The 26,147-nt window shown below is 37.1% G+C and overlaps 1 protein-coding gene across 1 annotated transcript in view; it reads right to left on the bottom strand.

The window, feature by feature from the left end:
• Positions 1–8,080, bottom strand: part of SHC3 (SHC adaptor protein 3) — a 58,518-nt gene extending 50,438 nt beyond the window's left edge. Inside the window, exon 1 of the mRNA XM_074931964.1 lies at positions 7,405–8,080. Within this exon, the coding sequence (XP_074788065.1) occupies positions 7,405–7,944 (540 nt within the window). The 5' untranslated portion in view covers positions 7,945–8,080. The remainder of the gene's footprint in view (positions 1–7,404) is intronic.
• Positions 8,081–26,147: the final 18,067 nt, after the last annotated feature.

The raw sequence follows: 26,147 nt of genomic DNA, 5'->3' as shown, positions 1-26,147 counted from the left end.
GCCTATTCTTCTTACCCAGCTAGGACCTTTTACAGCATCAGACTTTCACTCTAGCAACCTTACAGAGCAGCTGGGTTTGGTGGAAAAGCACTGTACTTAAGTGTTGTGTAAGTCTCATCTCTGTCAATAATTTCCTGGACATCCTCAAGCAAATTACTCTACTTCTTTATTTCCTCTTCACTAAAACCAAAAGATTGATACTTTGCATTAAAGCTTGTACTTCGTAGAGCATGAGGATCTACCTTCACTTCGTAGAGCATGAGGATCTACCAACAAGTGTTCCATAGGATCTAGATATTATCATTATTATTATTATTATTATTAATCCTACAGTAGAGTGAGCTGCTGAAGTGCTGTAAAAGAAACAGGTTCAATGCATCTGCCAGTGCACCTTGACTTCATACCAGCCCTTGGTAAAGCTCATTAATTCTGACAGTTTTTATCGTGCCTGAGCATTGTTAAGGATAACTGTCATCTAGGAACAGAACCATGCTGTGGACTGCCTTCACAGTTTCTGCCTCTGACCCAAGAAAAGGTTTTGGGTAGATTCAAAACACTTGGCTGGTATGTTTTTAATAGTTTATTGTGGTGTTTGGAGTGCAGCTTCACACTTACTTTCTTTCAAAAGGAGACTGCACAGTTTATCAGCCTAGCCTTTTCTCTTCATTCTTGCTCAGACTTTAGAAAAAAGTAAGTAAAAATGAATGACACCGTAGCATCTGCACTTAACATGTGGTGACAAAACATGGCCCCTACATTTGGTGGCAAAGGAGGTGTTTCTGAAACATTCTAATTTCTTGGGAAGTTAATGGTACTTTTAAAATGTCCTGTGGTTAATTAAAGCAGCTTGTCTATAAAAAAAAGAGACAACTCTGTTTTGATAATTACTTCATCAGAAGTATGCAGTGTCAAATATCAGTCAGGATGCTGGTGTCCAACAAGACATGCACTCCCTTGTCTAATAAATAATGCCTTGTGAATAAAGGCATGCAACAATATATTTCAGAAGGATGGAAATGGTGCTGAGCAAGTTAAGCCAATATCTTAAAATATCTCTCAGTCTTGTTTAAGGTATTTGGTTAATTTCTGTCTCTACTTTCAGCATTTGTTCTAACAAAGACAAAAATCCCTGTATCAGCAAATGTAATGTGATGGTGCTGTGGAAAAAAGGCCTAGACAGCTTTTTCTGTTTACCTCACATTATTTTCTTTGCATCTCCCTATACCCTGTTTATTTTTACTTTTTATCTCTTTGCTTGCCAATCCTGTCTAATTTAAAGGGGTTTTTCTGCACTTTTAGCTGTGACTTGGAGTCAACATTTTAAGACTGAAATCTTTCCTGGCTCTATAAAAACTCATTTGAAAAATCTAAGTGAATATCTATCAGTTATTAAACAAATATTCTTGATTACCCTTACTGAATTGCACCCAATCCCCCTCTGAAAACAAGTGATGACTGGAAATGTGTGGCAACAACTTCCATCATTATTCCCATCACAACTCAAATAGACAACTCCGCCTCAGACCTGCCTGGAGCAGCCAAAGGTAAAGCTGCATTGCATTTTGTCATAGATACATAGAATCAAGTGAAATATGAATATTGCATGACTATGTAGAACTGCAGAAAAGTAATACTGAACCCCTCTTCCTCTATGACTGTGGAATTTGTTTCATTGCTTAGGGGAGTAATCACCCTGAGAGAGTGCCAGTAGCTGGGAAGGCTGGTTGTCTCTGGCACTATCCCAGGGCAGAACTGCATTTTTTCCCATTGCAAACAGTAAGAAAATTTAATATTGATACACTGTGCATTCACTTCAACTTTCTACTATGAAAAGAAGCCAAGCTGCAGCACAAGTATAGTTAGTGAGTTAGCGGAGACAAGGTTCCTCAATGGATTATGTGGCTAGGGGACAAAAGAGTGCCCTGTCACTGGGACAAGGGAGTGCCTTGTCTCCAGCAGCAAAGGCAGGCATGCGTTTTCCCTGAAGATCTCATTTAATCTGTGTGTTTTCTTTATGTTTGTAGTGGTAGATATTTACATTGGCCACATGGTATTCTTACTGTAACTGTTATTTGAAGATGAGTAAAGAAACCAACAATCCAACCGCCAAGGAAAAACAGAGAAGGAATTCTGTCTGAATGCAGTCTTACCTCCTAAATTGACCAACTAAATTAATCTGTGGATTTTAAAACTGTAAATAGCTAGCAGGACTGTATAATTGTCACTTTAAACAAAAACAGTTCTTACTTTAACTATTCAAATCAACATTAACAGTGCCCAAACTGTGTCACTTACAAAATAACCCTAGGTGTGGAAATTATGCCAAAGCTTCCAAAGCATTTTGGAAACACTCCAAAAGTACAGCAGAACAGACATTCATGTTGAGAGTTGAAGCCTTCAGCACCAAAATCATTACGTGCTTTGCTTTCTATGAAAGGTGTGCAAATGTACAGTAATACTCCTCGTTTCATGTAATTAGAATAATATTATAATTAAAGACTATATGATTTCTGCTCATAGGATTTGATTTAGTTTCTGTGAGAAATGCTCTTTTCATATCAGTGGGCTGTACAACAGACTCACTGTTTCAGATCCATGGAGCTCAAAAAATAGGTTTCTGACAGAGCAACAGGCATCAGTATTGTTCTTTCATAGCCCAAATAACAGTGAAAGAAAATGCAAAGGACACTAACTGATTGCAAAGGAATATGGCATACTAGGAGGGATTAATTGTTAAAACCAGTGCTGTCTTCGTCACTTCACATCTCTAACCGGCATGCATGCAGCTTTAAGATCCATAGTGGTAAGCCACTTTCCTAAGTATTTGAGCTCTGTCTAACACTCTTTAGGTACCTGGGTCGAGGATAGCAAGAGTCTGAACTAGAGGATCAGTATTCAGTCCTATTATCACCATAGGGCTGAAACACACAACCCACTTCGTAAACATGTAAACCTTATCACAAACAGGATGCTTGGGGACCGCGTTCCTTATTACTAGAATCACATGCATTAGTTCAGTCGTACTGAGTATGTTTTTAGTCAGGTCATGTCAAAGTATCAGTGACTAACCATTAACACTACTGCAACTCTGATAGAAGGCAGAATTTAAATCTGATTTTTAAAAACCTTGCACAAATTTTTCTCTAACGAAGGAAGATAAATTTAACATCAACCAAAAAGAGAAATGAAAAAGTCTTGCTGTAATACTCATATTCCTTCTATTTTTTTCAAACAAGTAGAATTTAAATTTGACTTCATGTCTATTTAAAAAGGAGTAAGAAGGAAGCAAGAAAGCCTTATTTTTCATTACAGGCTACACTGGATACCTTTCAAACAGGTAAGCAGAGTACCACCACAAAGCCACAAGGCATTGGTATCTTGCTTCTACTTCAAACTGACAGCCAATCAATTCTGGTTAGAGCAGAAAGAAAAAAAAAAGAAAAAAAATCTTCCAGAGAGCCCTGAAGCCTTCTGGGGGAAGGCCACATATGCGGCGATTTCTACCATGTTAGCTCCATGTAAGGCTGTGCTTCACAGTTTGGGTTAGCCACTGAAGAGAAAACTAATTTTGTAAATTCTGTGTCTATTTGCAGAGATGTGATAAAATCACGGCTGCCCTGCACATACACTGAAGACAATACCATAGTATAGAATAAAAGGATGCAACAAGAGCATGCCACGGCAGTTCAGTTCATCCTTAAGCTCTTACTTAACTTTGAGCATATAGGAGTAGCCTCAATTATTTAAGTAACAATGTTCCCATAAACAGTGTCAAGTAGAAATGTTTGCAGAACTGAAGCCTTTACTTGGTGATGTGTTTCAACAGCTTCACAAAAGATGTCTATTTTCCTCACCAGATGTAAATCACTGTTACTCCCTCCAAAGACATGAAAGTGTCAAAATAGGTATGTGTCAATAAAGAAATAATTGTAGTTAGGATTATACTCATTAGATACTTTGCTATAATATTAATAATTTAATATGCTTTTCACTGAAATGTCTGTCTTACAGTGCTTCTTTTAGATTAATTTATTTTTCCTTCCCATCTCTCAGATACTATATTTATATCTGGTTTTTAATGCTAGATTTACCCAGGTCTGTTCTATACCACTGTCGCGGTTTTACAGCTCATTAGCTCTTGTGGATATACCATATACAGGGATATAAAATACTGCTACAGTATTTTCAGTTTATTTAGTTTTGAACTACTGAGAAACAGCATTTTAAGCTCATCAACACATGTTATGAAACCCAACCCACAAGTTACCTAAAGACAGACATACATTTGCCTCCAGTGTTGATTGTGCTTTTAATTAAATGTAACAAAACCCAAAGCATCTATGCCATTACCAATTAAACTCATCAGTAGACATTTATCATTGGAAACAAAGAGTTTTCACCAAAACATTTAAATACTGCTACATTGCATATTTTACACTTTTTTATTATATGTATTTGTTTTTCTGACAACTTGAACATTTATCATCACTCCTCATAGTAATGAGTCCCTCTATGGTGAAAACACTGAGCTCTTCAATGACTTCCATCACAGCAAACTATTTCATTTTTTTTAATTAATCCATAATTTGTTAAAACTGTTCAGCGGCAGTGTTAAGTAAAACACGAGTACGTCACCAGTTTACGTCCCCTAATGTGGCTACTGTCATTGTCTAATTTGTTATAAAGTCTTTTTCTTGTTTTTGTGAAAATTTTCCCATTAAAATAATATATAAAAATGCAACATGAAATCCACAGGGGGGAAAAAAATACAGAGAGGCAGTATTTTTATGGCTGAAAACAATTCCATCACAGCAGACCATGAAGATCAGAACACAGTTCCTGTCTCCCATAATCCTACACCCATTATTAAGCGTTATACTACCCATTTAAAAAATGGGTAATATGTGAAAATGTGGAGACAGCAGTAAAGTTACAGATTTGTCATACATTGCACACAGAAACTTTGCATCTCTTACTTCAGAAGATTTCCATGCGAGTTATCAAACTGCCCAGTAGTTATAATTTACCCTGTCGCATAGAAAATTTTCATGTTTTGAATGTGGATTAATGAGAAAAGAGTAACCCAGTGCATATTTACACACAAAATGATAAAAGGTTTGCTGGTTAATAACAAATCTCATTTTTGTCTCATTTAACTAATGGCATATGGAATTTTCCACAAGGCATATGGCACTAATTAAACATGATAGGAGTCTCCCAGATAGTCAATACAGCCATGAGGTATCCAAGGAATGCTTCCTTTCAGTATACATTATCTACGTATTGATTTGATAGCCGGAATGCATAAAAGTCCTGGGAACTACCAATGTTGAATGATGTGGGAACTGCATTTCAATTCTTATCTATATGAATACTGTGGTTGCTGAGGAAAATTCTGAAATACTTAATGAACAGGCAAATCATGAACTAATCAGGACCGGTTTATTTTCATTCATACATTAACCACTGATTCTGATATTTATTCTTAACTTTTCTGTTTACATTTAGACGACTCTTCTGTGACCCTATATGCCAGAGAGGAGGAAATTAAAGATATCCCCATATTTTTTTAACAGAAACAATAATCTAGGTTCCATACATTTTAATGGCTTTAATGAACACCTAAAATATGTGTGTGATGCTAATGTTTTATTTTGAAAATTCTAATATACCTAATGTGTATAAATACACCTTCATGTGTTTGACACCAGCTGTGCTAATTAAAATATTTGTTCTATTGTCAGTGTTAGATATGGGTTAATGATTAACTTTAAATGTAAATCCACTGGTATATAATTTTAATTCCCTTTTCAATTCAAGGATATCAGCTTTCTCTAGCATACAGAACGTCAACCACTGAAAAAGTTAAAAAAATTAAGACTATTTGTCCTGCTTCATAATGATAACTTTAGGTAAAACAACAGCAGCAGTGAATTCTCACAGTTATTATCTGCTTCCTTACAATATCCTAAGCAAAATAAAAAATAAAACAGTTGAGTTCCCTGAGCTAATGGGACAATGGTAAATGACCTTCCAGTAACCAGAACAATTCTGTGAAAAAGAACAACGGTGTCTCAACATCACTATATCTAGCATCAGTGGGTTATTTTTATCGAGACACTTCTTGAACAGTAACAGAGCAGCCGTTCGTATTCTGAGACAGGACTGATTCTTTCCTAGATCCAGTAAATTTCAGAGTAGTAAAAAAAGACAGTACAATTTCAATAGTGCTCTGAATTGGCCAACTTAATCTACCATCATTTGCAAGATCTACCATCACCACTAACGGAAAGAAATTAAAACTGCTTCCTAGTGCTCCAACTGTTAAATATACACTCTGCTTTTGATAATGAGACTTGAGAAAAAACGGTAAGAGTTAAGCACCAAGGCTGTCACTCAGTTTTAAAGCATCCTGGTATAAAGTCACACTGTGAATTTTATATATGAAGTCACACTGTGAATTTTATACCCAAAATAAGACAAGATTAAAAATAAACCTGTGATGTTATTAATAGTCTGCTACAAAACAGCCTAACACTTAAGATAAAAAAGCCATTTGGCAAATAAAACATGGTGACTGAAGAACAAATTCTGGACAACAATGTTCTTTTTACACTTTCTGCACACTGTGCTGGAAGGTGTAACCAGTATCTTACCTGACTACAAAAACATCGCACATACCCTTCTCTCAAAGGCTCTAATTTAACAGGTCATTTCAAAATACTTTCAAAGCATATGGCAGTATTACCCTGTAAATTTAGGATTCTCTGCTCTTGACGTGCTGTATCAGTGAACTGAAAAGAGCAATAACATTTAAGGTGGCTCAATTCTCATTATGTAAAACAAGCTGCATTTTCCTGCTCTACCCACAAGAGTATTTCTATTTGTGCAACATAAGATTTGTGCTCTGTGCCTTACTGCTCTAAGATTTCAAATATAATTTCACTTTAAAAACACACAGGTCCTTAGAGGTATTTTCAAACTGAAATATCATGCAAGATTAACAGTTCTTCACACATCAAGGAGTCTTTCTTTCCTCCTGTATATTGCACCAGACATATTGAAAGCCTATGTATCCAAGATATATACAGTATGCTAGATATCACTGAAAACCTAAAGGAAAAAAAAAAAAAAAAAAAAGTAAGAAAACCGGCTTTTAGCTTAGGAGCAGTATTTTTACACAGCTGTAGAACATTATCTGACAAAGAACCTATTTGCAGGTTTGCTCTAATTTAACAGATTAACACAGCTTCCCAACCCTGCCTTCTTGCATTTACATACCATGCATTATGCCCCAAAAAAAGGAGTATACAAATAGAGATCCTTTCAGCCTGTCTAGCCTGTCATCAAAACCAGCAGAGAATTTTTCACTGATAAAAACAGAATGGAAGGAATCAGACCAACCTTCACAATGTACGTCACACCAGGTCCCAGGATCTTCTCACTTGAGTGCAGCCATCCTCGAGAGGGTTTACTGGCAAAGCTGCTACTTTGATTCCAGTCTTCACCTCCTGGGTGCATTTCCTCTGACCGTGTTTTTTTCCCCATACTCATCTTGCTCACGTCCTGCTGAGAACACGAAGTGGCAGAGACAAGGTTACATGTGTTGTCTGAAGCCCCTGCTGCTGAACTAGAAGCACTCGAGCTTCCCTGCAACTTGGAGACAGCAAGCTCCTTTACTGCAGAGGAGAGGTTTTTGATACCCAAAAGGCTGCCTGTGTTAGAGAGTTTCAAGTGGGACACTTTATGGATAAGTGTACACAGGGTGGTGGGTCCATCTTCCTGGTCCTTGCGAAGAACATCTGGCGAGACCAGGTACGAAGGTGCTGTTGAAGTCGTAGCAACTGCTGGGACCTTGCTGTTCATGGACAAATTGTGAATAAGATCATCAACTGATGTCACCGAATCATTCCTGAAGCGGTTATACTTGGTACGTTGAAGCATGCCCTTCTATCTGGTTTCCTGCATATGTTCTGGCAAATTTGATGCCAAAGCAGGAGATGCCTGTGCTAACATAGCAGGCAATTCATAACAACACGGATGGATAACAAGATTTTGGGGTAAAAAAAAAAAAAAAAAAAAAAAAAAGTATAAGGAAAAACAAACCAAAAAATAAAAAATTTAAGAAATTTCTTATGGTTCCCCGTTAAGGTTGGGTGAAGTAACAGTTTTCTGTGACAGAGATCCCAGTCCTGCTTAGAGCTGCCAACTCGCTCACAGCAAAAGCATGACTCACACAAATGAGAAGGACCCTTTTCAACAAAAGGCTCAGTGAACACTGCAAATCACTTCCTGTAGCAAAAAAAAAAAAAAAAAAAAAAAGAAAAGAAAAAAAAGCCATCCACCCACTTACAGCACACTAGCACCAATCAATTCTCAAATTTCCTTTTCCTATCTTCTCAACAGATATTTTCTTCCAACCTTTCATTCCTCCCCCCCCCCCCTCCCCCCCCCTTTTGGTACCAAAGCCAATTACCTCTAAAACTGAATTAACAGCCTTTATGAAACACCACACTTTATTCTTCAGTGTAAATGTTCTTCCACCTCACATATCTGTGAATCTATAAAGAAGTCACAATTAGATAGCAAAAACATGGATAATATTTACACATATATGCCCCCCTCCCCAGCAAAACACAGACACCTTAAAGGTTTTCAAAACAGATGACAGAACACAGAATATACACATCTTCTTCCACAAAAGCAGCCTAACAGACTTTACAAGTGCCTTTGTGTCAATGCTGTCTCTCACAGAAACTGTTACATCCGATTTTTGATAAGAGAAAGAAATCCTTCTCCCCTGTTACTCCACAACAACCTTCTATTTTAATGCAGGAATTACGTAAGTACCTATGTGTGAAGAAAAGTATTTTTCTGATGTCCAACAACAGGCTTAACAGATTTTTTTTTCTTTCACCACTGATACTGGCTCCAAAGAAAAACATGAAGAGGATCTTCAATTCACTGGAATGTTTGGTTTAGTTCTGAAAAACTGAAAAAACCTAAAAGAATATTCAGAAGTCGAGGTAGCAGCAAACTGACATCCTGCAGTGAAAAATAAAAAAAATGCACCAGGTCTTATTAAGCATAAATGTCAAACACAAACACTTGTTTTAAGAAGTAGCAAAACATGCAGAAAACAGATATTTCATCTCTCCTACATTTTTCTGGAAAATACAAAATGTGTACAGCATTGTGATGCTCAATGCCCATCACAAGCCATATGGCTTCTATAAATTGATCTTTTTTGCAAAACATCCTTTGAATGTAGGACAATACACTCATTATAAACAAATTCAGACCAGAGAAGGTGCATACTGCAAAGTTATTTTTTAAAACAAATTACTAACTGCAGCACAATTTAAAGGGAAAATCCTGTGGAATTCCTTCCCTCTCCCATGACTAAAGCCTGCAGTATACAAGTACAAATGCAGTGAAACAGCCAGCTCAAATACAGGTATTTAATTAGTATATTCATGACACATTAAATTAAGTCAGCACCTCTTATCCCAGCAGTGATGAGTAATGGCAATGTCCTAGTCAGTGTAAAAGCAGGTTTCTAGTGATCTGCGGAATAGCCTTTCATCATCACACTGCAAACCTGCTACAGCATCCACACAGCATTCATTCCTCTCTTCATCCTCTTAGTATAGCAACAGCAAATATACACACCAGAGTCTATTTTTACGTGTCCCTACTGCCCAGAAAACCCTACTGCTCCCAAATGGCTTTCTTCATTAGAAGCGGCTAGCGAAACTGCAAAATGTGAATGAGATTCTGTGCAAGTGAATGAAAGGGCTGGCTAGCATCCCCACATTTCTGTGAATGAAGCGAGGCCTCGCAGCCTCTGCCAGGCAATCCCTTGGGTGCTCACCAGCCCAGCCAATACCAGCCGGCTTTGATGACTCATTCAGCAAAGCCTTGCTAAATAGTGGAAGATCCCATTTCAAGCACAGGCGGCACCTTTTTTGCAGCAACACCAGAAAATGAAGGCGGCGTCTGAGCAGACGAGGGTGGGTCGCAAAGCCCCCGTGGAAAAGAGCGCGTTGCCGGAGAAATGCATGGGGTGTCCACAGGGGTGGCAGTTGAGGAAAACCAGGGAGTCAGATCTGAGTTTCTCCCCGATGTGTTCATTCAGCCGGTTCATTTACATCCAGGGATGGGAACATGAATGTGCACGTTTCGTTTGATGTTCGATTGCTCTCTGTGTACACTAGCAGATTCACAGATTTTACAGGTTTGTCTTCAGAGACCCCTGATGCAAAAAACCACAACCAACCAACCTGCTTGGGGAAGAAGAAAAAAAAAAAAGACAAAAAAAGAGCATATACTTATTTATCCTATTAGCAAAGTAGGTATTTAAAAACAGTATGATCATCAGTCCACTGAAAGAGAGGCAGAGAGAAAGCTAGAGAGATAAAAGCTTCCCGGAGCACCAAGCAGAAGGACTAATTTCTGACACTGCTTCATTGGACACAGAAATGCTATTAAGACATCTGATGGATGTTGAGCTCTACTGGAAATCTGACATTAGACATTGCAAAGGAGTCATAGCCACTGAATTATGCTGTGCTTAAAATCTGGTGCTCATTTCAGTGTCTGATTGGGAACTGGTTTCCACTACAAATCTGGTGCTAAACTGGGAGAACTGAACATTTTAAAACCTTGCCTTTTATAGTTCTTGGGACTAGAAAAGGTAGGTAATTTTGCCTTACAGGCAGCAGGTTCAAATCCAACTCCAGGAAATAATGAAATTAGAAGACCTTGTAATAGGCATAAACTGCAATTAAAATTAGAATTTAGTTAATTCTAGCTATTGCCAGACATTATAATGCCTTTGGTATTTCCAATAACAGGCCTGTAGCTTGCACACTGACTATACCATGCTAGCTTTAAATGTTTGTTACTGCTATTATAATAGTACTACTGATAGCAAGACATTCAAACTGCCATTTCTCTCTAATCTCTCCATCTGCAGCTATGCTAGGTCAGCTAGTTGAAAATGAGCCTTTTTCCTTTCTTTTTGCAGGGATATGAGCCAGACGCTGCCACCATGAGTAACAAATGACCATTGAACAATGAGTTAATTGTTGACTCGGTAATAAAATGGGAGGTGGAGACTCAATGTTGATAAATGTAAAATAATACATAATCCTAGCAATACATACACACTGAGCGGGTGTACACAGCCTCTAATGAACTACAGCATTTCTTACAAACTACTGGTAATTTTGGCATCTCTGACCATTCCCTCTTCTCTGAATTTTTTCTTCATTGTTTTTTCAGTTATGTTTTCTCATGGATCCTCCTCTCACTCTGACGCAGTCCATGTCTCATGTGACTGTTCCTCCTTTTCTTCCTCCAGGTGGCTCTCAGGGATTCATCCTTAGCTGCCACCTTTTTTCCTTCTGTACCTTTCCCTCTGCAGCTCGTATTTCAGAAGCCAGTAAGTTTTATTAACAGCAAAGGGTAGGGAAAAAAAAGATACTGGAGGGAAAGAGTAGAGAAAGGGGAGAAGCTGCATTTTGGTTTCCCTTGTTAGGATGAGGTTTAAAAGTATTTAAAATGCTGCAGATCCAAAGGTAGGAGACATTGTCAATACACACACTAAAACAGCTAAGATGGTGTGGTCACCATCGAGAGTTAACACAGGCAGTACAACTGCTACATTCCAGGACCTGTAGTAAGAAACTCTCGGATGCAAAAAAGGTGACATTACGTGGCCCATATTTGGAGGAGTATTGACCATATAATCAGAATCAAGCAAAGACACCTAGTTCCAGTTACACACTGTGGTTAAATATGTACTCTATACAAAGAAGTGCTAGAAACTTAAAATTCTGCTGAAAGACTACTTCCATTTTGAAAGCTTATGCCCAGTGGCAGTAAAATTGCTTGTGGAGTAAACTGAATTTTACCAAAAAAATGAGCATGAGAAAGACAATGACTCTGGGAAAAAAAAAATAAATCCAAATTGAATTTGAGTTAGCTGTATTATAAGAAACAGTGAATGTGTCAGACAAACTTAAATATAGATGTTGCCATTAGTTTTAATTGCAGCACACAAAACGTAGCCATAGAGCTATTGTAGTTGACATTCCTCTTTACAACAAGCCCTAAATAATTAACATTACTATGATGCAGCATCTCTCTTCATCCTCTTAGTATAGCAACAGCCATCAGCAAAGAGAGTGCTATTCCTCACATTGTAGTATGATGGATACAAGCATTAATGCTCTGCTTTAGTAAATCATCTTGCAGAATCTTTAATATCACAAATGGTCAATTTCTCACATAAAAAGATAGTGTTTCAATAGTACAAAGATTTCTAATATCCTGTGGAGACACTTATTCTCTTGATTAGTTAATTGAGAAGGGAAAATAACAGCTTTCTTTGCATGAGATACATATATACCAGAAATCTCTTATCCATGTATTAATCAGCCTAATCCAGCTTTATTTGAGACAACGTCCAATGTAGTTACAGACAAACAACATAACATCAAGACAAGCTAAAAAGCATTATGATTTAACCTTCTTAAGAAGGTATGTGGCTATGATAATTAAAAAAATTTCTAAATAATTTTATCTATTCCGTTTGTACATATCATATTCTGTCTTCCTCTGTCTCTGATATACCTGCACACAGAGCTCAGTTACATGCTCCTCTGATTTCAAGGGAGACTCATCACACAGCTGATAGAAATATTGAGAGGCACTGAAGACAGTGTCATTTAAAACAGCCATGACTATATACCTCTACTTCAAAACATTTTATAAGAAAATCATATAAAACTCGGCTTACATCACTTAGATTTTTTTTTCCTTACTGGGTGTTTGAGTGAGACCTCAGCTTACTGTGCTATGGAAAAAAACCCCAACCGCCACCAAGGAAAAAAACAAGGCCTGTAGGTAAAGGCTATGGTCCTCCCCTAGCAAAACCTCCAAACTATTTTAACAAATTCTAGTTGATTTATTTTTACAAAAAACTGCTGTAAATTGCCCCATCTCCCTTTCATTCTCGCCCCTTCTCTCTCACCCAGAGTTTTTCTGTTTCCGTGGCAACCTTATTGCTAAGGGTGGGCTGCACCAGTAAATGGGAGCATTATCTGTGGCTTTGCAAATTATTTCTCTGGAAAACCACATTGTTGGAAGTATCACTGTTTAAACTCAGTGATCATCAATGATCAACTTCCAACTTAATTTAAATCAGTCAAATGTAAAATTACGGTCTGAAATATGCCTACAAATTTCTGTGTGGATGCTTCAACTTTGAGTCAGAAGCTGACCCTAAACAAGGAGGATGTTTTTTCTGTTAGTTGAAAATACTGAAACAATTTTGTCTTAAGACACTTTCACCCTGTGAAATATAACATGAAATATTTGGAAGAAAATGAAACTTGTAACTCCTTCTGCTCCATTTGTGGTTCCTGGGGGCCTATCGTTAAAAGTCAACATACTATAAAGTTCAGAGTAAAGATGGATCTGAGATAATACCCGAATCCAAACACAACACTAAGCTTTTGCACATTTGTACATTAAAATCTGCAAACCAGCACTAAATCAACTTTGTAACATGGGACACGGTCTTAAGAAACTCCAAATTTTTACAGTAGATTCTTATTTTCTCTAAGCCAGCCCCTGAGATGAGAAAGAGAAGAAGCAGCAGTGTAATAGGGCAGTATTTTCCAAGTACAAGCTAAAGCTCAGCCATGTCTGCTTGGTAGCTTGCATGTACCACAGATGTTTTTCAGTGTTCTTTCTCTTTCTCCGTCCCAAGCTCAGGCCAGACCTCTGCACCAGGAGCTACACTCCAGCTGGAGCATCAGCCCAAGCAGGGACTCTTTTTCCCAAAGAAATACCTCCCAGTCTTGTTTTCTTCTGTGTCCACAAACTATCACAGGGTTGACAAACTATACTGTATTGTGAATAATGTAATAAGAGGCCTATAACCTTCTCTCTGGTCCTATGATGCACTCATACTGATGATGGAAATGAGAGTTCTTCTAGGCATATATGCATTACTATCCAGTTGTCTACAAGTGTTTTTATTTAAATAATCAAAAAAATTGGAGATTTGGAGAAGAAAGTAAACAGCAACCTAGTTCACTGACAAATTATGCAAGAAACTTTTTGCTGTCTTCCTTTGATAAGGAGCCAGTCATTTACTTATTTGTTAACCCCGAGTCTTTTTGGTCCTCATTCATGAGATGTGTTTAATAATTCAGTTGTTCTCTTTTCTACTTTGTAATAAGGTGTCTAGTTTTGTTCTGGTGGGTTTTGGTAGAGTTTTTTGTGTACTTTCTTTTAATTTTGTTTAGATCTTATTTTCCTAGGAATGGATTGCAAAGTTGCTTTAAAAAAAACTGTATATGAAGTTCTGACTTCACAAGTTTCCTACTGATTTCAATAGGAGTGGAATTATATTGTAGGTTTCCCAATCCAAATGCAAGTCTGGGAATTTTAATTGTTTCTGAATTTTTGCACAAGATTTCTTAGGTAAACTGATTAAAATGTAGAAAAATACCTGTGAGGTATCGGTTCTTAAACTATATTTCATTGGTTACCATTCAAAACATGTTTATTTTTATGAAAATCTAAATGGCTTTATTTTTTCCTTGTTAAATACATGAACAAAAAATTTATTACATACACAGTATACATACAAATACGTGTTTTACCACAAGAAGATTTATAATCCAGTATCTACTCTTCATTAGGACAGCTAAATACTGACAAGAAAAGCAGCAATGGAAAGGATGATGTGGAGAAATGCACAATGCTCTTTTTTTTTGTAGCTTTTGGCATGAGGCAGGGCTAAGTGTACCTTGTATGAGCAGGCAGCAGTCCATTAACAATACTGAATTTTTCCAAATGCGTATGTTACCCCTCCCCTAATTAAAAGGGTATAATCCAGATGATAAGAAACAAAAACCAACAAAGAGTATAAATGGCCATCTTTGCCTTATGTTACACACCTGTATATGTGTAGAGATTTGGTGGGAGTAGCAGAGCTGTTCAGCCTGCTCTCACTCTCCTGTCACCAACTGCATTACCTTTGCTGTGTTGACATAAAATGCATGCTGTGGCATCTGGCTGAAGAGTAACGCAGACAAAATGGTTGTTTTTTTCAACCAGAACAGTTCTAGACTCTGAATCACTAAACAAATTGAACTGAAGGCAGATCAAGGGTAGGAGTAAGCAGCCATAGAATGTGAAGAGAGAGAGGAAATCTTATAAATTGCATAGGCCAGGACAAATGCCTAATACCCACTTGCATCAACTTTACTGTGAAAAACAACCCACTAATTCATGCCACCAAACCACAGATTTTCTTGGCAAACAAAGAGTTACGCGGCATGCTGTATTTATAGCAAAGCCATTACCGATCAGCACTTGTACTGAAAGAATTCTGGCAATTCTACTGCAGTGGATAACAGCATTGGTGGAGGGTTATTCACAACAGCACTCATCCTTGCAAATTCAGAATGTGGGGTACTCTTGCATTATTTGTACAAATTGCTGGTGTGAGACACTGTACCTGTTTATGCCAATGCTGCTTGTTACCTGACCTGAAGTGATGGTTAAATTCTGTCTGGGTACTGTCACACAGAAGAGGCATCTGCAGACACATATATACGTGCATGTGCAACAGGCGTGCACATATGCATGCATGTATTAAGGCTGTATTCTTTTCTCAGCTAAGTTGCTTGCCTTCCTTACTTTTGAGTCAGACTACCTAGGTATGACAGCAGGTATGACAAACAGGGTAGCCAACCTGCGAAAGACCTGGTAATGGAGCAGGGGTGTGTGACAGGATTTAAAGAGCTTTTTAAATGATTGCTTGTCTGGACTGAAGTTACAAATTCCATTGCTAGTAATGTGAGGAAAGGCAAGAAGTAAAACAGCTGCAGATGAGAAGACTGAGAAACTCTGTCTTAGGCTCCATGCACTGAAGCAGACCAGAAGCAGACCAGAGACAAGCATCCTTCACTCTAAAAAGGACTCCCAAGGTTAAAAAGCATTTAGAGTGGCAGAGGGCGACAAAGATGTGTATACTGCTCGACTGTCATCCACAGCAACTTGTGTATTTCTTTGCTATAGCATATAGGCTCCATCAGAAGATGTTTTGTTTGCTCAAGCAGGACAAGCCCCTGAAAAGCTTCAGTACAATTAAGGCTGAGAAAGGATGGAAGCTACAGGTATTCTGAGGGTCAGCATTACTCCAAAGGACTTTGGGCACATGAGCTAGGACAAGATTTCAGTAACAACAAAGACACGTAGCAAGGATGTGCAGCAGAGAGGCTGGTCCCAGAAACTTGGCCAGAGCAGGAACTGAAACCCACTGGCCAAGCACAGCTATTTCATGGGTATCCAGGTCAGAGGAGCTATCCCAGAATGGAAGAAAATGGTCAGCCATGAGGGTCTGTTGTGAAACGCTTTCCTCAGTAGCCTGACTCCAGAGTTGCACAGGGTTCACTAAGAACTGGGCTTCAGCAAGGCACTGATGACAGGACAAAGAGGTAGAGGAGAAATGCCACTGGCAGAGACACTGACCCCAGCTCCCAATACCAGAAGGGAGAAAAGGAAACAGGATGTTGAAGGCCCATTATGGCAATAAGTAAAGCAGAAGGAAAAATCCTTCTAAGTGGCACTGAAAACAGCCTTATTACCTGCTGGCAACAGTAGTGCTTTTATCTCCAGGTAGTTCAACAAGTTTAAGCGACAGCACATCTGTGAGACTAACTGAACGCTATTGTTACATTCAACATCTTAGCATTGTGTAAATGTTAATCAGCTGCTGTTACTATTCACTTTGACTGGGATAGGAAAGAGTAAGGATCTATACTGTTATCAAATGATTGCATGCCACTGAAGCAACCTGTTAAGCCTCTTCTCTAACAGTTATTACTGACCATCATGAACAGCAAGTGACCTTACACTAATATTTGAATATGACTAGCAGCACTTTATGTCTCTAGGGCTCCCAAAACAATGCCACAGCAATGCTTTGTCCTACTAAAGCTGCTAGTATACCCAAGTGTGAGAAACTATACCAATAAAAACATGATTTTGCACATCACATTGTGTAAATACTAAGAGCCTGCTTTTGTGCAGCACCTGACCAGCATATCTAAACTGGCAGAAATCTGTTGTTTGCATGCACTAGGATTGCCATGTGGCTACAAAATCCTTAAGTACAATTAAACTAAAACCTCAACAGTTAATGCTAAAATAAGCCTACTGTACAAAATTTTGTATCAGAATAAATATACACATCTGTCTTCCATGCAGTGACTCATATCAACGTGAATGTTCACAGACCACCATGATGACGGTGTGAGAGAAAAAGAAGATATTAGAAGGTTTCAGTATAGTGATATGTAGGTAGGTGGTAGTGTTCCTAGACAGACACTCCCTTAGCTTGCCAATACCATTTAAATTTTTTTTTAACATTTTTGGCCAAAAGTATTTTTTAAAAAAAGCAAAATAATGTTCTTCTAGAAGAAACTTTCTATAGACATAAAAAAGTATATATTATATTTATCTGCTCTGTGCTACATCTCCATAACTCTCTAGCATGCAGACACTTTCACCATGTGTACACACAGTCATTCCACACAATAAACTTTCAGTCACACAAAACTAACACCTGCCCTCTGCTGTCCAAGATGCAAAAGAAGTTGGAAAGATCTTTTCCTTTCTACAGAGCACATTAACTCTCTCTACAGCATTAGCATCTACGGGCAGCTAAATCACCAGCCTGCATATCACACCTAGAAGAGGAAGTAAGGAGAATGAAAAACTTGTGTGTCCCTGCAAGGCCATCTTAGGGCAGAAGAAGTGGGCCATCAGAAAGTAAAACTAGACTTTAATCCTGTTTAAGGGTGGCTACGTCCTGCCTGCCTGTCTCATCTCTTTCAGGAGCATACTGCGCCAACCAGCAACTCTATTTTCAATTGTTCCTCAGTTTTTCGTGCTTTTTGAAAGAAAGTAGTCTATAAAATGTCACCAATAGATAAAATATCCTCCTCAGCCGTTAGGGGTGTCCTTTGCAGCAGAAATGGTGTTTCCATCACTTAAGAATGGATATAAATTGCCAGGAGAGGTGATGCACAGTGAACGGAAGCATGATGTGTGAGCAATGTAGGGAGGATCATACGTTTAAGCTTTCTATAATTTTCAGTTATGTCCACAAAATTACTCTGTAGCTATGAACAAGCAAACAGATCAAAAGGATAACTAAAAAAAGGAGGTACATTCTTCATAACATAGATAGTAACAATCAAAAATAGAGTCATTTTTCTATTTCCCATGACAAATTCTCCCTTTTATCAAATAATTTTTAATTCAAGATAATAAAATCTGAAACTTCTCAGTACAGCAGATGCCCAGAATCTTATTAAAAAATAAATAGTGGGTTGAACCAGCAAAATATTCATTTGCATCACCAGAGATTTTACTGAAATTTACCAATATGAAAATATTTAAGGGCTGATAAGTGCCTTTTTGAGAAAGCTATTTATTTTCTAAATCATCATTAATTTGTTTGTTTTGAATAGAACTTTGGCTAAAGTAAAGTAAAATTAGTTGCTAGGAAACTACCATAAAATTGTCCTTTATGTATACACAGTGACTATCAAATACCCTTTAGCCTGGTTTTCATTCAGTGGTTAACTCTGTAACTGCTCGGTAACTCTGTAACTCTTCCTGTGCATTACCAGTCAATGAACAGTTAATGAAACCCCTGAACAAATTCAGCCAAAAACCACAAAGGAGGTTTTAAAGATGTTCACTAACAACACATTCATGGACTAAGCAGACAGAGAAAAAGCTGAAATTCTACCCATGCCTCCAGAGAGGAAGACACCATAGTGTTAGCCTGTATGTCTTCAGATCTAAAGCTTTTCATAAACATGCTTTACTTATTATCTGATATATTACCAGTACTGCAAAAATTCACAGATAATGTCAAAGACATTGGCAATATAATCAACATGGTTAGCGGGAGTTGTTCTGCTGTGATTGTATTGAAGTGAAAAAACTGTATTATGCCATAGAGCTGTGTTTACACTTAGGAGTAAGAGTGATTTTCTAATGTAAGTTTGGAGCTTCAAACCACTTTCTCCAAAATTCAGAGACTGTTCACATGACCTTAATCTATCTCACAAAATATGCTAGCCTACCTTTCACCGGTATCTTTCTGCAGACTAGGATAAACCTGTCATAAATGCTTAAAAGAATCACTTGACAGTACCTCAGCACATCATTGTACTTTGGTCCACTTGTTTTTATTATGGTTATCTCAGTACGTTTCATGCTAACACTTAAAAATTTAAAACCTGAGTTTGCCAAGTTCCATAAACTAAAGCAATTAGAACCAGTTCAGTTGATCCATCACAGAACCATCTCACCGTGATCATGAATACTATCACTAATTAGAATACAAACCTCAAGATTCCTCAGTATTTTGCCAAATCTCAACCACTGGTCCAGTTGTTCAGTTGCACATTCATTTCAATAGCACTAAATATGATGACCCTATGCAATTTGCAGTTTACCAACAGGCTTGAAATAAGATTAATCCTAATATTTAAAGTTAATAACTCATAGAACAAAAGATAAAAAGGGTCTGCTGTTCGTGTCTACTCTAATCTTTTGCATAATGTCTTCTGTGAATGAATTCTTCACTGGACCACTTTGTTATTGTCAAGGAAAATATCTAGAGTTTATTAAAAATTCGTAGAGGCTGTCACAACTCTGGGTAAATTGCTACTGTAGTCAGTCACACACTTGTACAGTGTTTGTAAGCAAAAGCACAAAACCACCTCACATTACACTTTTGAGTCAGTTCTTAGCATGGGGAGATAAATAAGGTCTGTATCAGCTGTAGATATTCTAGGTAATTTTTAAGGCTTAAATCAATCCACTAGTAGCTACCAGTGCTGGGCATACTCCTACATTATGCATATTAATGACACAGACAGATTTGCCCCCACCTGCTGTGATTCATGCAGTCTAGCCAGATAATACAGTAACATTATTCAACAGAGCAAAGGTACAATCTACAGGTAAAAACATACACAAATTTCTCTGTGCTATTCTGGATCTGGATTATGGACTCCAGCAGTAATGATATTCTGCTGTTACTTTTAATTTTAATAAAAGTGTGGAAGCCCTCCCTAAAAGAATAATGAAAAAAATTGTCTCTGCAGGGCATATTGCCAGGAAGAGCAGAGGGCAGGGGAGAAACATACTTCGCAAAAACAAACTGTGGCCATGTAGTCCAATACTGGCATTTCTAACATTGACTTCTAAAATGCATCCACATAACAAATATTTTTAGAAAACAAATGTTCACATGAAAAATAATTTTACTGTTTCTTTGCTGATCTTCTTGCCCTCAGATCAACTAGGCAAAATGTATGTGTATTCATATATATGTATGTATATTCATATATACACATGGAGACACACACTCTCCTTCCCTTTCTTTCTGTATAACCAATATGAAGAGGCAGTTTATTTGTAAAGCTCCTTTTCTCTTAATGTATAATCATATACTGACTCGTATTATGCATACAGTTTTGCTATAATTTGAACACATTTTATAAAGACCAAGTAGCAAAATCAGCAGACATCTTATGCAATTCATTTTTTTCCTCATCACTACGCAATACTGTATGATGGGCAACTATGCATGTATTTGGGCTTGTTAACTAATGTTGTTTTCCCCATTACTTGACCATTCTCTCCTGAAAGTGCATTTTCACTGCAGAATGCCAATGTCAGTATTTAGACCATATCACACTCTTCAGTCTTTAAAGACTACCTCTTGAAATTAGCAAGAATATTAGACCAATTTTAATTTCATTAAAGGCAGTGTTAATTTAAAAATACGTAGTATTTAGGGATGCTGATTTTTTTCTGTTAATTGGGAGTCATATCATTTCAAAATCAACATTTGATTCCATGCAACATTCAAGTGTACTTGATACGGAGATTGGTTCTGGTGTTCATAGGGTTAACCTGCTGAGTCGTGACTGCTTGTAACTGTCAAATTCTCTCCAAGGATAAATAATTAAAGCTTCAGGAAGAATAAGCACACAGGAAGTGGTGGAGATTGGATGTACGTAGGTGTTGAGGGCATTCATTTTTATCCAATCGCTGAATAAAAAACACATTATTCATGCAATCTTGTTCATTCACTGCTACGTGACCTGCACCACAATAGAAGACTGCAGCATCCAGTGCTGAACTGAACTGCATTCGAGGCAACTAGAAGAGGACTCTAACAGTACAGCACACAAGAGCAAAATGCTACACTGTAGGTGTATATGCAGCCTTTGGTTAATGCTGTAGCTCTTATGACTAATGCTGGAACGACACAAATATACTGTTTCTCACAGAATTTTTTTCTTTGGGTGCAATAAAAATAGCAAATATGAGCCTTAAAGTGAAATGACTTTTTCAGCTTCTCTTCAGCTTAGATCTCCCACGTTATTAATGATCACTTCCAGATGAAAAAAACCAAACACATAACAAAAACCAAACCAAAGTATTCATTAATTGGCAGAGAAAAACAATGCATTGTAGTATCTGTGCTAGAAAACTTATGAAATAATACTTCAATCAAATGAACACTGAAAGGTGCAAAACCTACAGTAAAGCAATCTTAGCTGTGAAGCTCAAAAAAACCTGTTCTGAGTTCCTAAGGGTTTTTAAAGCACAAGAACCACTCCCTTCTCTGAAATAGATTCCTTTGCCTTCACATTCCTATATCTGTTCGATGTTTATTCACTGCAAATGCTATCTTTGGCTTGATACCTCATATGCCTGTAACTACTCTGTTAAGTGTAATTGTTTACTTGCTTGAATATCTGCATACCACATCAAAAGGTGAAACTCAAGACTCTAGTGAAAAAATCAAGTAATAAACACTAAGAAGTCATGTATCTATAATCCCATATTAAGGTCCATGGTTACTGGAAAGTGAGGCACCTGCTAAAAGTGTTCATATCATCTCCCACAGCTACCCACTCTGGCATTTTTAAATAACAGATCAGTTACATCATTCTTAGTAGCAGATGTTATAGCTTCATATCTTAGCATAGGCACAACTGATGAAGATTTTACCTCTCATTTATCATGAAAAATAATGATCCTGTAGAAAGGCTTGAAAGCTGAAGAATTCCCTGATGACAAATTTGGGTGTTTGAAATGTTACCAGAATAAAAACTCATTTTATTTTGACATGAAAGACAAAAGTAATCTGAAAACACTGTCCACAAATTTAAAGCATACAGGAATGAGGGAAATTAATTAGTTTCTTATCACAGACCAAAAAAAAAAAAACCCCAAAACTGAAAAAGAACCAAAGGAGATTTTTAAAACTACAAACCTTGTTGTTTAAATATCCTTCCTTGGAAGACTAATGAAATGCTATATCTGCAGAAAAAATGGATGCATATAAGAAGAATGAAGGTTGTCACTGACAGATTAAGGGTAGGAAAAGAGAAGCATATGCAGGCAGCCAAGAAGAAGATGAAGCAGGAGGAAGAAGAAAAATAATCAGACCAGAAACATACCTGAAGAACAATTTAGCAAACGACTCTGCAGAAATTTGGAAATACATTAATGGTTGTAATAAGACAAGTTTAATTTAGAAATAATTGGCAAACTTAAAAATACTGAAGTCCTCAAAGAAAAGCAGGTTTTTTGCCCTGGACAGGGCAACTAGGTTTCTTAACATAGACTTAAAAATATTCTCAAAGACTGTTTGCCATAAAAAGATAAAAAAGCAGTATATTTCCTACTTAATATTTGTTGCTTAGAAAGGAATAGTTCCCTGCTTGCAAACTGAAACAAAGCATTAAACTATTTATTGGAAAAACTCATAAAACACAACAAAGACAATATCCTACTGCTATACTCAGAGAGTATGAAGAAGGTCTCATAGATGAGAAGGGTCTTTTCAAAAGCACTGCTATCAGATACAGAATTAGGAATCAGCATGATAGTTTGGGTAACACGTCACTCCTCCTCCACTTGCATTAAAGCTGAGAGTGCTACAGAGAATTTGAAATAGCAAATTGAAAATGGCAAAGCTCGTCCTTTGTGCTCTTCACTGGTCACTGTCTTCACTGAATCCATAGTACAAAACTATATTGCTATAATAGGACAAGATGAGATACAGTTAATCAAAAGAACATAAAATTGTTCTGTGTCCCATGGATGTAGTACTAATGGTTACCAGTGTTGTAAATATTTGCCTTACATTTTGAGGGAAATCAATCGACATAGTGATAAATCATATTGTATAATGAAACACTATTAATGTTGGGATCCAAGATTGCTGAGCTCCTAGGTAAGGTCACATTTGTGTGATGTTAAGAACTGTGTTTGCCTTTGAGAAAACAGTTTTTCTAATGTTAATAAAGAATATAATATTAACCTCCATCTGCTGTTAGAAAATTGCAAAATTCACTGGAATGGAAGAGTATCACAAGACAAATTCTCCATTTATTATGGTTAGGTCATAAAACCCTAGTCATATCCATAACTAGCACTTCATTTAAGGGCTTAGCCCAAAAGAGGTTACTGATGTGGGAAAAGGGTGTGGCTGACAGTGCTGGAAAACAGATTTTTCACTGTGTATTTTATGGAAACGAAAATATTCTCTCAATGTTAGTGGCATAGACAAAAAAAAAAAAGGAAGATAAAAATTTTCAATTTAAAAAAGCTGGCTGAGATCAGGTAGCTTTTATAATTTCTGATTGCCATTTGTGGTATTTGTGAGGAATTAATTCCTAGATAGTAAGAGTTTGACAAACACAGACAAGATTTTTTCAGTGCAACAAATAAAGGTGATGAATGAGGTCTATGAATGTTTGCTGGGAAAGTTCAGATATGTCAATGAGAATTCAATATGTTTAAAATAGACACGGAAAACCATCTCAAGAATAATTATTGCACCTCAGCAGAAATGCAGCATGGCGAAAAACAGCACAACTGTTTTTATCCCACCCATATACAGCAGATGTTTCTGACAACTTAATATACAGATTGCAGGTGGGAGTTTCCAGGTTCAAAGCTAGTTTTCTCATTGAATGGCATGTCCCTTAAGTCCATTTTCAACACACCTGATTTTAGGCACTTAGCAGAGGGGCTTAAGTTAGAAATCTAGTTATCCTAAACACTCTCTAAAGGCTATGGAAAGAGACAGTCAGTGATAGAGGGCTGATTAGATTTTACCACAGCTGAGTTACATTTAGTGAATAGCCTGCTCAGTAATTCAAATGGAAGCTATCTGCATATTAGCAGTTCAAATGTCCGAGCAGCGTTCAGAACAAATTCCATGTAATCATTAAAAGAGCTATATACTTCTCTCCCCCAATTCAATCTTCTCATTAGCTGTTTCTGTGAAAAGCAACACAGCGGCCTTTTTCATTCCTTCTGATTCCTCATCATTCCTTCTGATTTAGTATGCTTTTAAAGAGATAATTCTGTCTCCTTTCTCCTCCTGTTTCCTCAGGTAGCATATAAGTAATAACATAATTCTCTAGAAGACAACCACAACAGTTGGCTTTTTTTGGTAACTACAGGTGAGTGAGCAGCTCATCCACCTAATGGCTTAGCATCCTTTAAAACCACCCGTAACTCCCAAATACTTTGAACGGTGTTCAAGAATTTTCTGTTCTCACAGTTGAAACCTCTGCTCTGTCCCACATGCTATTTAGTAAGAGGAAGCCTGGGAAGGTATCATCATTTATCAATTTTATTCCAAAAATTAAAACCACTGACAAAGAACTTGTTGACAGTTATAGTTAAACAATTTTACAGGATGATACAGCAAATCTTGGAAAATGGTAAAAGGAAAAATAAGGGCATTTATTGCCTTTTTTATTTCAACCATCTACATTTAAAAATATGAATACAGGAAGCTATCTAGTCAGTGTATATAATATAATGATACATTTTTTGAGCCAAATATAAGTTGACTAAATAAAGGCAAAAACATGGAGTACAACTGCAAAAATAGAATCAAGCAAATGTGAAACGAAAAAAAACCCCAAGAAACCCAAACCTAGTTGAATTTTAAACATCTTTAGATATAATTATCTTCTGATTGCTAAGTTACAATAAATGCTTATTTAAAAAATTTGTTTCAGGAAAAAAAAGCTTATCTCCTGGGACAAAAACCATATTCCTACAGCTTCTGGTCTACATGCCATCAGAGCTGCTCAGAAAATCTACCTCCACAGGCTTCCTCTTTACCAGTTTCTGCATTCTAGGGACATCATACATAAGAGACACCAGGTGTTTTCTCTGTATACTAAAGAATTTGTCATACATGCTATATATTAGCTTTTCTTTAAAAAAAAAAAAAAGTCATGCAACTCCTCCTTTATTATATCCTGTGAGAATCTGGGAGGCAACGCTGCAATCTGTCTTGCAAGAGACCTTTTTACCTGCACAGGGCCCCACAACATTTATTGGAGATGTATACAGATACTACTTTATAAACACTTCAGAAGAGGCACTATATTTTCTTACTTGCATTGTGAGAAGATAATAAACCTTTCAGAGATTAAGTAATATATAAATGAATAAATTAATTAATAAAAATACATTTCATTAAAGTATAACATGGAATGGTATTTCAGTTCTCTCATTCAATCTTTTACTGCTCACTATTAACTAGGATAGGATTTTCTTTGTAGAATATCTAAGACAAAGATCAGAAGCAAGCAAGTAACACTATTCTCTCATTTATCATTTTTTTGAGGAGCCAGTTAAGTCCAGAGGAGCCCGTTAATTAACAGTGATGCCCAAACAGTGTAAGATTACAGGAAACCTTCTCATTTGCTTCAGAAGACTTGCTTTAAACTCAGCAAAACAGAAACTCTAGATTCATTTAAAACCAAACTGGGACCCTGCTATCATTATCCTCCTTCTAATTATCATCATCTTCACTATTCACATTTTAGTGACATATGTCATGGACCATAACACCATTATAGAAGACGCTGAATGAAAACAGAAAAAACACAATAGAAATTTCCCAGTCTGAGAAAATCCCATAGAGCATGGGGGCTTCACAGAGTGCTAAACCACTCTGAAAGGATAGTTGTGACATATGGAAA

This window comes from Athene noctua, chromosome Z, assembly GCF_965140245.1.
Source record: "Athene noctua chromosome Z, bAthNoc1.hap1.1, whole genome shotgun sequence".
NCBI classification, from domain to species: Eukaryota; Metazoa; Chordata; class Aves; order Strigiformes; family Strigidae; genus Athene; species Athene noctua.
Note: the sequence above shows the minus strand (reverse complement) of the source record. Positions and strands in the feature narration are given on the sequence as shown.